The sequence below is a fragment of the Sinocyclocheilus grahami genome, unplaced genomic scaffold (genome assembly GCF_001515645.1).
Source record: "Sinocyclocheilus grahami isolate Dianchi unplaced genomic scaffold, SAMN03320097.WGS_v1.1 scaffold832.1, whole genome shotgun sequence".
In the NCBI taxonomy this organism is placed as follows: Eukaryota; Metazoa; Chordata; class Actinopteri; order Cypriniformes; family Cyprinidae; genus Sinocyclocheilus; species Sinocyclocheilus grahami.
The window spans coordinates 418,313-433,773 of record NW_015506011.1 but is presented as its reverse complement, the minus strand read 5'-3'; the positions used below and the strand labels follow the sequence as shown (position 1 = coordinate 433,773).

The 15,461-nt window shown below is 34.6% G+C and overlaps 3 protein-coding genes across 3 annotated transcripts; all 3 read right to left on the bottom strand.

Moving 5' to 3' along the window:
* Nucleotides 1-1,709: 1,709 nt before the first annotated feature.
* LOC107562671 (arf-GAP with dual PH domain-containing protein 1-like) lies at nt 1,710-3,847 on the bottom strand. Its single transcript, XM_016247354.1, has 3 exons — nt 3,839-3,847; nt 2,388-2,616; nt 1,710-2,314 (listed from the first exon to the last, which is right to left on the bottom strand). The coding sequence occupies exons 1-3, from the start codon at nt 3,845-3,847 to the stop codon at nt 2,286-2,288; spliced, it is 267 nt and encodes an 88-aa protein (XP_016102840.1). The 3' UTR covers nt 1,710-2,285.
* LOC107562670 (arf-GAP with dual PH domain-containing protein 1-like) lies at nt 3,271-6,496 on the bottom strand. Its single transcript, XM_016247353.1, has 3 exons — nt 6,488-6,496; nt 3,949-4,177; nt 3,271-3,875 (listed from the first exon to the last, which is right to left on the bottom strand). The coding sequence occupies exons 1-3, from the start codon at nt 6,494-6,496 to the stop codon at nt 3,847-3,849; spliced, it is 267 nt and encodes an 88-aa protein (XP_016102839.1). The 3' UTR covers nt 3,271-3,846.
* Nucleotides 5,920-15,250, bottom strand: LOC107562669 (arf-GAP with dual PH domain-containing protein 1-like). The gene is made up of 8 exons (XM_016247352.1): nt 15,160-15,250; nt 13,720-13,802; nt 11,574-11,719; nt 9,270-9,362; nt 8,400-8,462; nt 8,024-8,095; nt 6,598-6,826; nt 5,920-6,524 (listed from the first exon to the last, which is right to left on the bottom strand). The coding sequence occupies exons 1-8, from the start codon at nt 15,237-15,239 to the stop codon at nt 6,496-6,498; spliced, it is 795 nt and encodes a 264-aa protein (XP_016102838.1). The 5' UTR covers nt 15,240-15,250; the 3' UTR covers nt 5,920-6,495.
* Between the last annotated feature and the right edge of the window lie 211 nt (nt 15,251-15,461).

Below are 15,461 nucleotides of genomic sequence, written 5' to 3'. Positions count from 1 at the left end.
GTGTGTGTGTGTGTGTGTGTGTGTGTGTGTGTGTGTGTGTGTGTGTGTGTGTGTGTGAGTGTGTGAGAGAGAGAGAACTCTTACAAATACTTTGATATTTACCATAGTACTGAATGATTAAAATTTTTTTATTACACGACTGCATGAAATACCCGATTCTTTCTGCGTCTCTTTCTTCTAACAAAAGAAAATTATTTCAACTCAAAATCAATATTTCATGTGCACATATTTATTTATGTGTTAAGCAGCTGTATAATAAGCTGGATAATGTACAGTCAGACAGTCATTATCACAAAATAAACCACTCTTATTTCGTTTATTTTGAAATAATGAGCACCCACAGAACGAGTGACTGTACATTATCCTTATCACGGAACAAGTCCCCAAAAACAAAGCTATAGCATTCACTAACTCGTATTTGAAACAAATCAGAAGAAAAACATCTGAATAGCATCATAACCCGAACAAGAGGGCCAGAGTTACATTAGAGGAGCTGTGATATGGATCAGATTATTATTACAACCTCCCATCTAAACATTCATATCCATTATTAAAATCTGTAGAATATTCTAATGCAAGTCAACAGATGTAGTCTGGCTGAACTCAAGAATGATATATACACAATGCAATTTAATAACAGCAAATGAGATTGCTTAAATTAAACAGATGCATAGTTTGTATAACATTTTTTAATATTTATGTATTTGAAATGCAAATAAAATTTGGATTTAACAAACTAATAAACTTAATGTGATGCATATTTCTGAATGCAAAAAAACTGTTTATTATTAACTATTTGCATCTTTTTGATTTTATTTAAACAACATTTTTAAAATGCATTTTTTTTAAATTGCTTAGAATCTGCATAAATTTGTGTAATCAATCACATTTATGCAGTTATAAACAAATTGGATTTATTAATAAATATATAAACCTGGTTATAAACACATTCAGTTTATTAGTACTATTACAGAATTTCATTTATGTATGACTGACAAATATGCATCACCTTAAGTTTATTAGTTTGTTTATGCTAAAACAAATATTATATGCAATTCAAATATATAAATCTTAAATTTAGGCGTAAATATAGTCTCCCTATTGACTAAGATAAGGGGAACTATCACTAGTCTTATTCATTCAAGTGAACTTGGTTTTCAGCAGATAATCTCAAAATGGCCAAATATCGGCCGATATATCAGTCTATTGCTAATATCAACCCTATTCTGCATAAAAAGAAACAGTAATGAGCACATGCATCTTAATCGGTGATATGCTTCCACCTAGTGGAGGAGGAAAAATCAAGAACTGAACCGTCTTTATATGATGTGTAGAAATCTGACATAAGTGACCCTGGAGCACAAAACCAGTCATAAGAAATTGAGATTTATGCGTCAGCTGAAAGCTGAATAAATAATCTTTCCATTGATGTGTGGTTTGTTATGATCGGACAATATTTGGTCGATATACAACTATTTGAAAATCTGGAATCTGAGGGTGCTAAAAAAATCTAAATATTGAGAAAATCATCTTTAAAGTTGTTCAAATGAAGTTCTTAGCAATGCATATTACTAATTAAACATTAAGTTTTGATATATTTACGGTAGGAAATTTACTAAATATCTTCATGGAACATGATCTTTATTTAATATCCTAATGATTTTTGGCATAAAAGAAAAATTGTGACCCATACAATGTATTGTTGGCTATTGCTACAAATATCCCCCAGCGACTTAACACTGCTTTTGTGCTGCAGGGACACATACAGTACGCACCCTGCACAGACACCAGAAGTAGTATGTAGTATATGAAACCTATACTGATCACATAGCTGTCCTAACATGGTTTTCACACATTTAAATGATCAGTAATGGTGAACGAAAGCCCTAGATGATCAGCAAAGACACTCGGAGTGGTGTGGTGTTGTGTAGTGTCTGGGGATCATCTAAGCTTCACAGCAGCATTTGCATGGAAAATCCAATAAATAACATCAGTCAGAACGCACCGTGGTGTTTAGCACTTGTGATTTACAGATTAAATGTTATGTTTAAGAGCAATGGACAACATTCACATGCCATATTTGTACAGTAGCTCGGCTGACGGCTGAACCCGGGACGTCTGCTTTGGTTATACAAGCCTCACGATGAAGACGTCTTCAGCACAGTCCAGTCAGTACTAAATCAAGGTAGGAAGGTACTCGCTCGGTCCGGAGCGCTTCATGAGACAGAACAGCTGTTCATTGTCCAGTCTGTGCCGCCTGCAGCATACAGCACATACAGCCAGCATCAAGGCTTGTGCTTGAAATGAGCCTCAACTGCATAGAGAAATTAAACACAGTCAGTCGATTCCGATGAGTGTCTTTGTATTGTTTCAGTGTGTTTGTGTACCTGCGTACTCCTGCGGCATCATGGGACGGTTGACGACTCTCTGAAAGGCTGCGATCCAGTCCTTCTGCTCCGCCTCGGTTTCACAAGCAAACAGGAACTTCCTGTCTGGGGTTTCAATGGTGATCCCGTACTTCCAGTGATATCCCTGGATCGAGGGCGGCAGCCCGGATACCACAGTATACCTGTTCTCCTTACTGCCGATGAACACCTCGCCGCGTGCATATGCATCCTAAAAGAGGGAGTATAATATAATATAATATAATATAAAAAAATTAAATAAATAAATATAATATAATATAATACAAAATATAATATAATATCATTAAAATAAAATAAAATAAATAAATTATAATGTAATATAATATAATAGAAAATAATATATTAAATAAATAAATAAATATAATTAAAATTAAATTAAATAAATAAATAATATAATATAATATTAAATAAATAGATAAATATAATATAAAATAAATCAAGAACTGAACCGTCTTTATATGATGTGTAGAAATCTGACATAAGTGACCCTGGAGCACAAAACCAGTCATAAGAAATTGAGATTTATGCGTCAGCTGAAAGCTGAATAAATAATCTTTCCATTGATGTGTGGTTTGTTAGGATAGGACAATATTTGGTCGATATACAACTATTTGAAAATCTGGAATCTGAGGGTGCTAAAAAAATCTAAATATTGAGAAAATCATCTTTAAAGTTGTTCAAATGAAGTTCTTAGCAATGCATATTACTAATTAAACATTAAGTTTTGATATATTTACGGTAGGAAATTTACTAAATATCTTCATGGAACATGATCTTTATTTAATATCCTAATGATTTTTGGCATAAAAGAAAAATTGTGACCCATACAATGTATTGTTGGCTATTGCTACAAATATCCCCCAGCGACTTAACACTGCTTTTGTGCTGCAGGGACACATACAGTACGCACCCTGCACAGACACCAGAAGTAGTATGTAGTATATGAAACCTATACTGATCACATAGCTGTCCTAACATGGTTTTCACACATTTAAATGATCAGTAATGGTGAACGAAAGCCCTAGATGATCAGCAAAGACACTCGGAGTGGTGTGGTGTTGTGTAGTGTCTGGGGATCATCTAAGCTTCACAGCAGCATTTGCATGGAAAATCCAATAAATAACATCAGTCAGAACGCACCGTGGTGTTTAGCACTTGTGATTTACAGATTAAATGTTATGTTTAAGAGCAATGGACAACATTCACATGCCATATTTGTACAGTAGCTCGGCTGACGGCTGAACCCGGGACGTCTGCTTTGGTTATACAAGCCTCACGATGAAGACGTCTTCAGCACAGTCCAGTCAGTACTAAATCAAGGTAGGAAGGTACTCGCTCGGTCCGGAGCGCTTCATGAGACAGAACAGCTGTTCATTGTCCAGTCTGTGCCGCCTGCAGCATACAGCACATACAGCCAGCATCAAGGCTTGTGCTTGAAATGAGCCTCAACTGCATAGAGAAATTAAACACAGTCAGTCGATTCCGATGAGTGTCTTTGTATTGTTTCAGTGTGTTTGTGTACCTGCGTACTCCTGCGGCATCATGGGACGGTTGACGACTCTCTGAAAGGCTGCGATCCAGTCCTTCTGCTCCGCCTCGGTTTCACAAGCAAACAGGAACTTCCTGTCTGGGGTTTCAATGGTGATCCCGTACTTCCAGTGATATCCCTGGATCGAGGGCGGCAGCCCGGATACCACAGTATACCTGTTCTCCTTACTGCCGATGAACACCTCGCCGCGTGCATATGCATCCTAAAAGAGGGAGTATAATATAATATAATATAATATAAAAAAATTAAATAAATAAATATAATATAATATAATACAAAATATAATATAATATCATTAAAATAAAATAAAATAAATAAATTATAATGTAATATAATATAATAGAAAATAATATATTAAATAAATAAATAAATATAATTAAAATTAAATTAAATAAATAAATAATATAATATAATATTAAATAAATAGATAAATATAATATAAAATAAAATATAATATATATTTTATTTAAAATATATTAATTTATAAAGTATACTGTATGTTAAACATACTACTACATTTGACATATACTAATATAGTAGTAATATATATTATATAATCATATACACATTTATATTGTATATTATATTAATATAAGATTTAACATTTAAAATAAATATATTTTTATTTTTATTATATATGTTAAATGTAGTACTACCTCACATACTTATATAAAATAATATAAAACCATATAAAAAACAACATAAATGATAGAATATTACATTTTACTAAAATTCTATTTAAACTCATAAAATGTTATTCAAACTATATTTCAGTACTACATACTATACTAATAAATAACGAATTAATATAATATAATAAATATAAAATTTAATTAAATAAATATTTTTCTACAGGTATTTAAAAATGTTTCTTATATTTTATAAGTATATGTTAAATGTAATACAGCATGTAACATACTAATACAATATAATATAATATAACAATTAAAATAAAATTTGGATTTAACAAACTAATAAACTTAATGTGATGCATATTTCTGAATGCAAAAAAACTGTTTATTATTAACTATTTGCATCTTTTTGATTTTATTTAAACAACATTTTTAAAATGCATTTTTTTTAAATTGCTTAGAATCTGCATAAATTTGTGTAATCAATCACATTTATGCAGTTATAAACAAATTGGATTTATTAATAAATATATAAACCTGGTTATAAACACATTCAGTTTATTAGTACTATTACAGAATTTCATTTATGTATGACTGACAAATATGCATCACCTTAAGTTTATTAGTTTGTTTATGCTAAAACAAATATTATATGCAATTCAAATATATAAATCTTAAATTTAGGCGTAAATATAGTCTCCCTATTGACTAAGATAAGGGGAACTATCACTAGTCTTATTCATTCAAGTGAACTTGGTTTTCAGCAGATAATCTCAAAATGGCCAAATATCGGCCGATATATCAGTCTATTGCTAATATCAACCCTATTCTGCATAAAAAGAAACAGTAATGAGCACATGCATCTTAATCGGTGATATGCTTCCACCTAGTGGAGGAGGAAAAATCAAGAACTGAACCGTCTTTATATGATGTGTAGAAATCTGACATAAGTGACCCTGGAGCACAAAACCAGTCATAAGAAATTGAGATTTATGCGTCAGCTGAAAGCTGAATAAATAATCTTTCCATTGATGTGTGGTTTGTTAGGATAGGACAATATTTGGTCGATATACAACTATTTGAAAATCTGGAATCTGAGGGTGCTAAAAAAATCTAAATATTGAGAAAATCATCTTTAAAGTTGTTCAAATGAAGTTCTTAGCAATGCATATTACTAATTAAACATTAAGTTTTGATATATTTACGGTAGGAAATTTACTAAATATCTTCATGGAACATGATCTTTATTTAATATCCTAATGATTTTTGGCATAAAAGAAAAATTGTGACCCATACAATGTATTGTTGGCTATTGCTACAAATATCCCCCAGCGACTTAACACTGCTTTTGTGCTGCAGGGACACATACAGTACGCACCCTGCACAGACACCAGAAGTAGTATGTAGTATATGAAACCTATACTGATCACATAGCTGTCCTAACATGGTTTTCACACATTTAAATGATCAGTAATGGTGAACGAAAGCCCTAGATGATCAGCAAAGACACTCGGAGTGGTGTGGTGTTGTGTAGTGTCTGGGGATCATCTAAGCTTCACAGCAGCATTTGCATGGAAAATCCAATAAATAACATCAGTCAGAACGCACCGTGGTGTTTAGCACTTGTGATTTACAGATTAAATGTTATGTTTAAGAGCAATGGACAACATTCACATGCCATATTTGTACAGTAGCTCGGCTGACGGCTGAACCCGGGACGTCTGCTTTGGTTATACAAGCCTCACGATGAAGACGTCTTCAGCACAGTCCAGTCAGTACTAAATCAAGGTAGGAAGGTACTCGCTCGGTCCGGAGCGCTTCATGAGACAGAACAGCTGTTCATTGTCCAGTCTGTGCCGCCTGCAGCATACAGCACATACAGCCAGCATCAAGGCTTGTGCTTGAAATGAGCCTCAACTGCATAGAGAAATTAAACACAGTCAGTCGATTCCGATGAGTGTCTTTGTATTGTTTCAGTGTGTTTGTGTACCTGCGTACTCCTGCGGCATCATGGGACGGTTGACGACTCTCTGAAAGGCTGCGATCCAGTCCTTCTGCTCCGCCTCGGTTTCACAAGCAAACAGGAACTTCCTGTCTGGGGTTTCAATGGTGATCCCGTACTTCCAGTGATATCCCTGGATCGAGGGCGGCAGCCCGGATACCACAGTATACCTGTTCTCCTTACTGCCGATGAACACCTCGCCGCGTGCATATGCATCCTAAAAGAGGGAGTATAATATAATATAATATAATATAAAAAAATTAAATAAATAAATATAATATAATATAATACAAAATATAATATAATATCATTAAAATAAAATAAAATAAATAAATTATAATGTAATATAATATAATAGAAAATAATATATTAAATAAATAAATAAATATAATTAAAATTAAATTAAATAAATAAATAATATAATATAATATTAAATAAATAGATAAATATAATATAAAATAAAATATAATATATATTTTATTTAAAATATATTAATTTATAAAGTATACTGTATGTTAAACATACTACTACATTTGACATATACTAATATAGTAGTAATATATATTATATAATCATATACACATTTATATTGTATATTATATTAATATAAGATTTAACATTTAAAATAAATATATTTTTATTTTTATTATATATGTTAAATGTAGTACTACCTCACATACTTATATAAAATAATATAAAACCATATAAAAAACAACATAAATGATAGAATATTACATTTTACTAAAATTCTATTTAAACTCATAAAATGTTATTCAAACTATATTTCAGTACTACATACTATACTAATAAATAACGAATTAATATAATATAATAAATATAAAATTTAATTAAATAAATATTTTTCTACAGGTATTTAAAAATGTTTCTTATATTTTATAAGTATATGTTAAATGTAATACAGCATGTAACATACTAATACAATATAATATAACAATTAAAATAAATAAATAAATATACATTTTATTTAAAAAAATAAAAATGTTATTTTATTATATTTCATTATAATATATAAGACTATGTTAAATGTAGTACTACATATTACATTATATTATCAACATATTGTAATAATAAAAAAAGTACAAATAAATTATAGGATATTACATTTAAAATTACAATTAAAAAAATTATATTGAAAATTATTTTAAAAAAAAAATATATATATATATATGATTATATTTTAGTAGTTAACATATACTAATATAATATAATATAATTAATATAATAAAAATGATATTTTATTATACTATATGTTACATGTAGTACAATATTTAACATTTACTAATATAATTAAAATAAAAATAAATTACATTGTATAATATAATAAAATACCACATATCAATTGGCAGTTTGGAAATGGAGAAGAAAAAAAGTCTAAATATCAACTTTTACTCACCAAGGGATCTTTAAAGTACATTAGTCTCCTATCATCCATCGTAAACCATCTTTTCTTAAAGCCCTCTGTGTGCTAAAAAAGAGACGACTCCAGCATGAATCAATGTGAAGAAGGGCATTAGGAAGAGATAACGTCCAGTCAGCAGCTCAGCAGCATCCCTGAGGACTTTATTTTGTGATAATGACCAGCTGACTGGACAGTATCTGCCTTATTACACAGACACTTACCAAATAAACACATAAAAGCATATGAATCATTGATTTCACTTCAAATGATTTATTGTGCAAGAAGAAAACGTGGCACGAAACTAGCAGAATGAAGCATGATTGGGTGGACTTCATCTCTTTTCTGAAGGTTTACTGAAAAAGACCCTCACCCTTGGGCCTGTTTTCTCCATGAATCCCTCCTTCATGAAGTTTCTTGTCAGTCTGGGTACCAGCTACATCATAACCACACACAGACAGACCAAATATATCAATAAGGAAGCATATCAATAACATATCACTATTTGGATGCTCTTTAAACATGCACAGATATTTAAAAAGGTAGAAATTATTATTAATATAATCAATCATTATATCAGTATTAACAAATGTTTTCCATGTCTACATTTAAAACAAGATCAAATTAAGAAGCAAAACTGTACTATAAGACTTCTTAAATCGTTTTAATTAAATACTCAAAGCCTTCAAGGCACCATAAAGGTATTCGTAAACTACAAATCTTTTCATAAAACATTGTAATCAAAGTTAAAATAAATGCATTCTAATATTTGCAGATTACATCTGTCGTGTGTTTTAATGCATGATACTTTCTAAAGATGTAACTATGAATAGTTACGTTTTACAATGTATTATAAATGTGTTGATAATTATTAATGAGATCATACAATGCATTATAAGGTGCATTACAAATAATTTCATAATGCATTATACATAAAGGTTTCAAGTAAAGTTTACTATAGTTACCCGTATAAACCTTGTTAAATGTATGCTTTAAAACAATTATAAAGCTTTCAGATATATTCTCTGAAAACACATCTTAATATCTAATGTATTTCAGCTTTTTGAGTAAATTTAATTTGTTTCTACAATACTTACTACAAGAATTAAACAAGAAAATGATTGCTTGCAGTGTATGAGTGAGAAACATGATTTAGTGCACATGTTCACAGTCACTACAGTGAGCTTCGCGCTCATAACTCATTTTTATGTGTCAGCTGCTGGAAGAAATGTGATTCACATACGTCCTCATCATTAGCTCCAGGAAATGCCACCTTCTGGTAATGAAACCGTGCTGCTCGGATCGCAGTGAACCAGTCCACCATTTCCTGCACACACACACACACACACAGACAGACACACACACACACAGAGAGACACACACACACACACACCCACAGAGACGCACACACACACACACAGACAGACACACACACACACAGAGAGACACACACACACACACACCCACAGAGACGCACACACACACACACAGACAGACACACACACACACAGAGAGACACACACACACACACACCCACAGAGACGCACACACACACACACAGACAGACACACACACACACAGAGAGACACACACACACACACACCCACAGAGACGCACACACACACACACAGACAGACACACACACACACAGAGAGACACACACACACACACACCCACAGAGACGCACACACACACACACAGACAGACACACACACACACAGAGAGACACACACACACACACACCCACAGAGACGCACACACACACACACAGACAGACACACACACACACAGAGAGACACACACACACACACACCCACAGAGACGCACACACACACACACAGACAGACACACACACACACAGAGAGACACACACACACACACACCCACAGAGACGCACACACACACACACAGACAGACACACACACACACAGAGAGACACACACACACACACACCCACAGAGACGCACACACACACACACAGACAGACACACACACACACAGAGAGACACACACACACACACACCCACAGAGACGCACACACACACACACAGACAGACACACACACACACAGAGAGACACACACACACACACACCCACAGAGACGCACACACACACACACAGACAGACACACACACACACAGAGAGACACACACACACACACACCCACAGAGACGCACACACACACACACAGACAGACACACACACACACAGAGAGACACACACACACACACACCCACAGAGACGCACACACACACACACAGACAGACACACACACACACAGAGAGACACACACACACACACACCCACAGAGACGCACACACACACACACAGACAGACACACACACACACAGAGAGACACACACACACACACACCCACAGAGACGCACACACACACACACAGACAGACACACACACACACAGAGAGACACACACACACACACACCCACAGAGACGCACACACACACACACAGACAGACACACACACACACAGAGAGACACACACACACACACACCCACAGAGACGCACACACACACACACAGACAGACACACACACACACAGAGAGACACACACACACACACACCCACAGAGACGCACACACACACACACAGACAGACACACACACACACAGAGAGACACACACACACACACACCCACAGAGACGCACACACACACACACAGACAGACACACACACACACAGAGAGACACACACACACACACACCCACAGAGACGCACACACACACACACAGACAGACACACACACACACAGAGAGACACACACACACACACACCCACAGAGACGCACACACACACACACAGACAGACACACACACACACAGAGAGACACACACACACACACACCCACAGAGACGCACACACACACACACAGACAGACACACACACACACAGAGAGACACACACACACACACACCCACAGAGACGCACACACACACACACAGACAGACACACACACACACAGAGAGACACACACACACACACAGAGAGAGAGAGACACACACAGCAGAGGATGCTTTATGATGCAATAACTGCTGTTTGACCTCCACACATGATGATTATCATTACAGCCTGAAAATATCTCTCCATCTCTTCTGAGAGCCAAAGAAGTGTTGATCCTCCAGTAGATCAACTTCTTGCTCTTCCTCTTTACATCTCAAGATGCGATTAGTTTCAGGTTCTAAGCAATGATAAATATTCGTCTTCATGATAAAGTGCACCGTGTTAAAAAAGCACTATGTAGTGAAAGAGGAAGAGTGTTTTTAGAGATCAAGCCACTGATGTTTGTGGTTGACGCGCTGTATTGACCAACACGGCAGAACATCATCTGCTCCAGATTATATATATATATATATATATATATATATATATATATATAATTAATATTTTAAATTGTTTTTTTTGTTTTTTTTAGTTAATGTTTATTTTATGTCAAGTAGCAAAACTTTGTATTTGCATGGTTGTTGTATTCTGTACAATCTATAAATTCAATATAAAACCAGCATAAATTCCTGATTTAGTTAATTAAGCATGTGTGTGTGTGAGAGGGAAGCAGAGACTAACGTCGTGCTTGTTGAAGTACTTCAGCGCTCCTTCTCTTTCAGACAGAATGAACTTGCGACTGAGGAACTGTCCATTGTCTCGACCACGTTTCCATAGAAACCCCTCTCTGTACCCTAAAAAAGAACGAGAGAAGAGCAAAAAAGAAAGCATGAGGAGGAGTTTTTCCACCTATAAATATCTACATCCTTAAAATATTTTAGTAAAAAGGGAAGTTGTAGCTTACTATACACGAGCAATGTCAAAACAGAAAAAGATCAAGAAATGAACATCATTTAATAATGCTTTCCTAAAAGCATTGATAAAATTAATTTTAAAAACCTGTAATTGCATTAAAAATGACCAATGACTCATCCTGCACTAGAGATTTCTGTCCAATCAAATGCTTTCTAGAAGGAGACTGATGTTTAATGCTTACTGTTGGGTTTCAAAGTCCCTAAGCAGCAGTAATAGTAATGCTAGCCTTAGTGTGCACTAATGAGGAGCCGGTCTCTATCTATCTCTCTGTTCTGGTACACTAGTGCTCATGAATCATTCACTCAGCATTACCTCAGCAATCGATAAGCGCACCTCTCCACATGACCCATCAATAACACAACTGAGCACAGCACAGGTAATAGTGCGCGAGTGTGTCGACACACACAGCTTCATGCGGGACTTATTCATCTGTCTATCTATCAGTCTTGAGCTGTGGTCACACCTACTATTCTCTGTGTGTCGGACAGTAATGTCTCAGATATTCATTATAATTACATATGCATATAGTTTGGGGGTCAGAGTTTTTTTTTTGAAGAAATTTATACTTTTATTCATCAAGGACATCAAAAGTAACAGTAAAGACATTCTGTGTGTGTGTGTGAGTGTGTGAGAGAGTGTGTGTGTGTGTGAGTGAGTGAGTGTGTGTGTGTGTGTTTGTTTGTGTGTGTGTGAGAGCGAGAGAGAGAGAGATAGTGTGTGTGTATGTGTGTGTGTGTGTGTGTGTATAGTAACAAAAATATTCATTATAATTACATATGCATATAGTTTGGGGGTCAGAGTTTTTTTTTTAAAGAAATTTATACTTTTATTCATCAAGGACATCAAAAGTAACAGTAAAGACATTTATAACGTTACAAAAGATTTCTATTTCAAATAAATGCTATTCTATTGAACTTTCTGTTCATCTGTGAATCCTGAAAAATAAAATGTATCACAGTTTTCACAAAAATATTGTGCAGCACGACTGTTTTCAACATTGATAATAATCAGAAATGTTTCTAATAATCAGCATATTACACTGATTTCTGAAGATCATGTGACACTGAAGACTGGAGGAATGATGCTGAAAATACAGCTGCGCATCACAGAAATACATTACAGTTTAACAGAGATTCACAGAGAAAACAGCTGTTTTAAATTGAAATCATATTTCACAATTTTGATCAAATAAACGCAGCCTCAGTGAGCAGATAACACTTCTTTCAAATGCATTAAAAAATCTTACTGGCCCCAAACTGTTAAATAGTAAACATACTATTTTAATACTTCTTAATAATTGTAATAAATACTGAGAGGGTAGAAGAAGAAATGAAGTGGAAGAGTGAGAAGGTGGAAACAGAATGTCTCAAGCCAGCACTGAATTCAGTCTTGCAAAAACACCAATGCCCACGCTGTAGCCTCCAGACAATATACTTCAGCACTTAGATCACACACTGTATGACTAATGCTATTAACTGTACACCCGCCACAAAAACACCATTACACACACAAACGACTTCAATGTGAATGTCTAAACACAGCAGCAAATCTCATGCAGCACAATGAAAGTCACGCAATGCAACACAGAACACAAATGCATGTATGTTTGTGCGTGCATGTGTGCTAATGTGTATCAAAGATGAGATCACTGTCAGCCAATCAGATCTCGCTTCCCAATAAATAAGACTGTGAGCCATGAAACTGGATATTCTGAGTGGTAATGAAACTGAGTCTCCCAGTTAGATGCAGTATGGACCTCAAATGTGCATAGTCAGGAACACATAAACACCTAGAGATGTGGCTGAAATGAGAGAATGAGACTGACTTCATACTCATGGTGCCATAAGCCACAAAAACAACAGCTTGAGGAGGCTCTCACCTGCTGAATAAGGCTCTTGTTTCTCGACGTGTATAAACTCCTGTCTCTCATACTTGGCTCTGATCCACTGCTCCCTCAAAATCCTGTCAACGATAAATACATCAATTCATGTGTCAATATTACATTAAAACCTTAAAGGATTCTGACGGCACCCATTCACTTGCAGAGACACTGATGCAATGCTACATTTCTACAAACCAAACCTAACAAACTCATCCTAATCTCGGACGGCCTGAAGGTGAGGACATTTTCAGCAAATCAATAAATAAGTATTTTCTTGTAAAACATTCTCCAATAAACTTTGTTTGGGAAAAGCTGCTCTGATGTCTGGTTGATTTAGTTTGTTGAATAAAACTAATTATTTTAGATGTTACCACATGAAAGACATTTAAATACTAAAATAAAAAAATCATCATATTACTCATACTTATAAAGCCTTTATGTGTTTTCCCTTTTTTTTTTTTTTTTACCACATTGAGCCTTAAAATCAACACTCACCACTCATTTTACTTCTGTAAAATTACATATTTCCAAAATTGCCAAAGATCAGTTATTTTGAACAGCTTAAACAGAGTAAAACAAATTACAAGGTAATTGTGACGTCATAATTTCACGTTTATTTCATCCAGTTATGACTACATTGGTTGTAATTGTCACTTTATTTCACAATGTGAATTCATTTCTTACTTTAAACTTTATATTACAATTACCTTTTTTAATCGGAGAAGGAAACAGCTTTCCATCCACACACTGAAGAAACAAATCACTCAGAAATTTATTTTAAATTTTAATATTAATTATAAAGAAACGCCGAGTAATACAGAAAACACTGAAATAATATTTTCTAGTAAATCAAACAAATGTTATTGCAGTATGTTTAACAACTAAAAAAAAAAACATTTTTTACAGTGTTGAGAAGGATCACAAGTAACTGAAATTATAAGCAAGAATAGAATTAGTGCAAATTGCCTGAGGGTGCACATATAATGTACTATTTCTGAGGTTTTTTAAAAACTAATATTGCATATGAATTAAAAAATAACATTTCTACCATCATTTATTCACTGTATACTAACACTATCGTTTTGTCTAAAAAATAGTTCAAATGAACATATTTAGCATTTGAATATGGTCTTTCTTTTTGTTTTCATTAAAGAAATGTCTACATTGCATGTGAGCACATGTGAACAGAATATTTTGGCCAAAAAGCCACTCATCGTGAAACGCAACCTACAAACAGGAAGGAAGTAACATTCTCGAGCCATGTGAGAAAACAGTCCCACTGACGGTTTGCGTGTGACGGCTCAAAAACCCCCACAATGTCAAACACCACCAGAGCCCTACAGCTACAAGAATGTAAGTGCACTCAACAGTGAACAGGAAAAGACGAGCCTGGCATAGTACAGTATTGTGGTTATTATCATGATGTTTGAGGCCTACCTGCAGTCTGTGTGGGAGGGCCGGTGATAAAACGGAGGAGCTTGCTGTTCGTACTTGGCCTTTGCTGCTTCATTCCCCATAGATGTGATAAACTAGAGGAAGAGAATGCATGGCACGGTTTACAGGCACAATATTAAACAAATAGATAACACGTTCCAATATTTGTTAACGTTAGTTAACATGAACGAACAGTGAGCAATACTTCCATAGCATTTATTAAAAGAACAGTTCACCCAAAAATGAAAATGGGTGAACTTTTTCTTCATCGGGTTTGGAGAAATGTAGCATTGCATCAGTGTCTC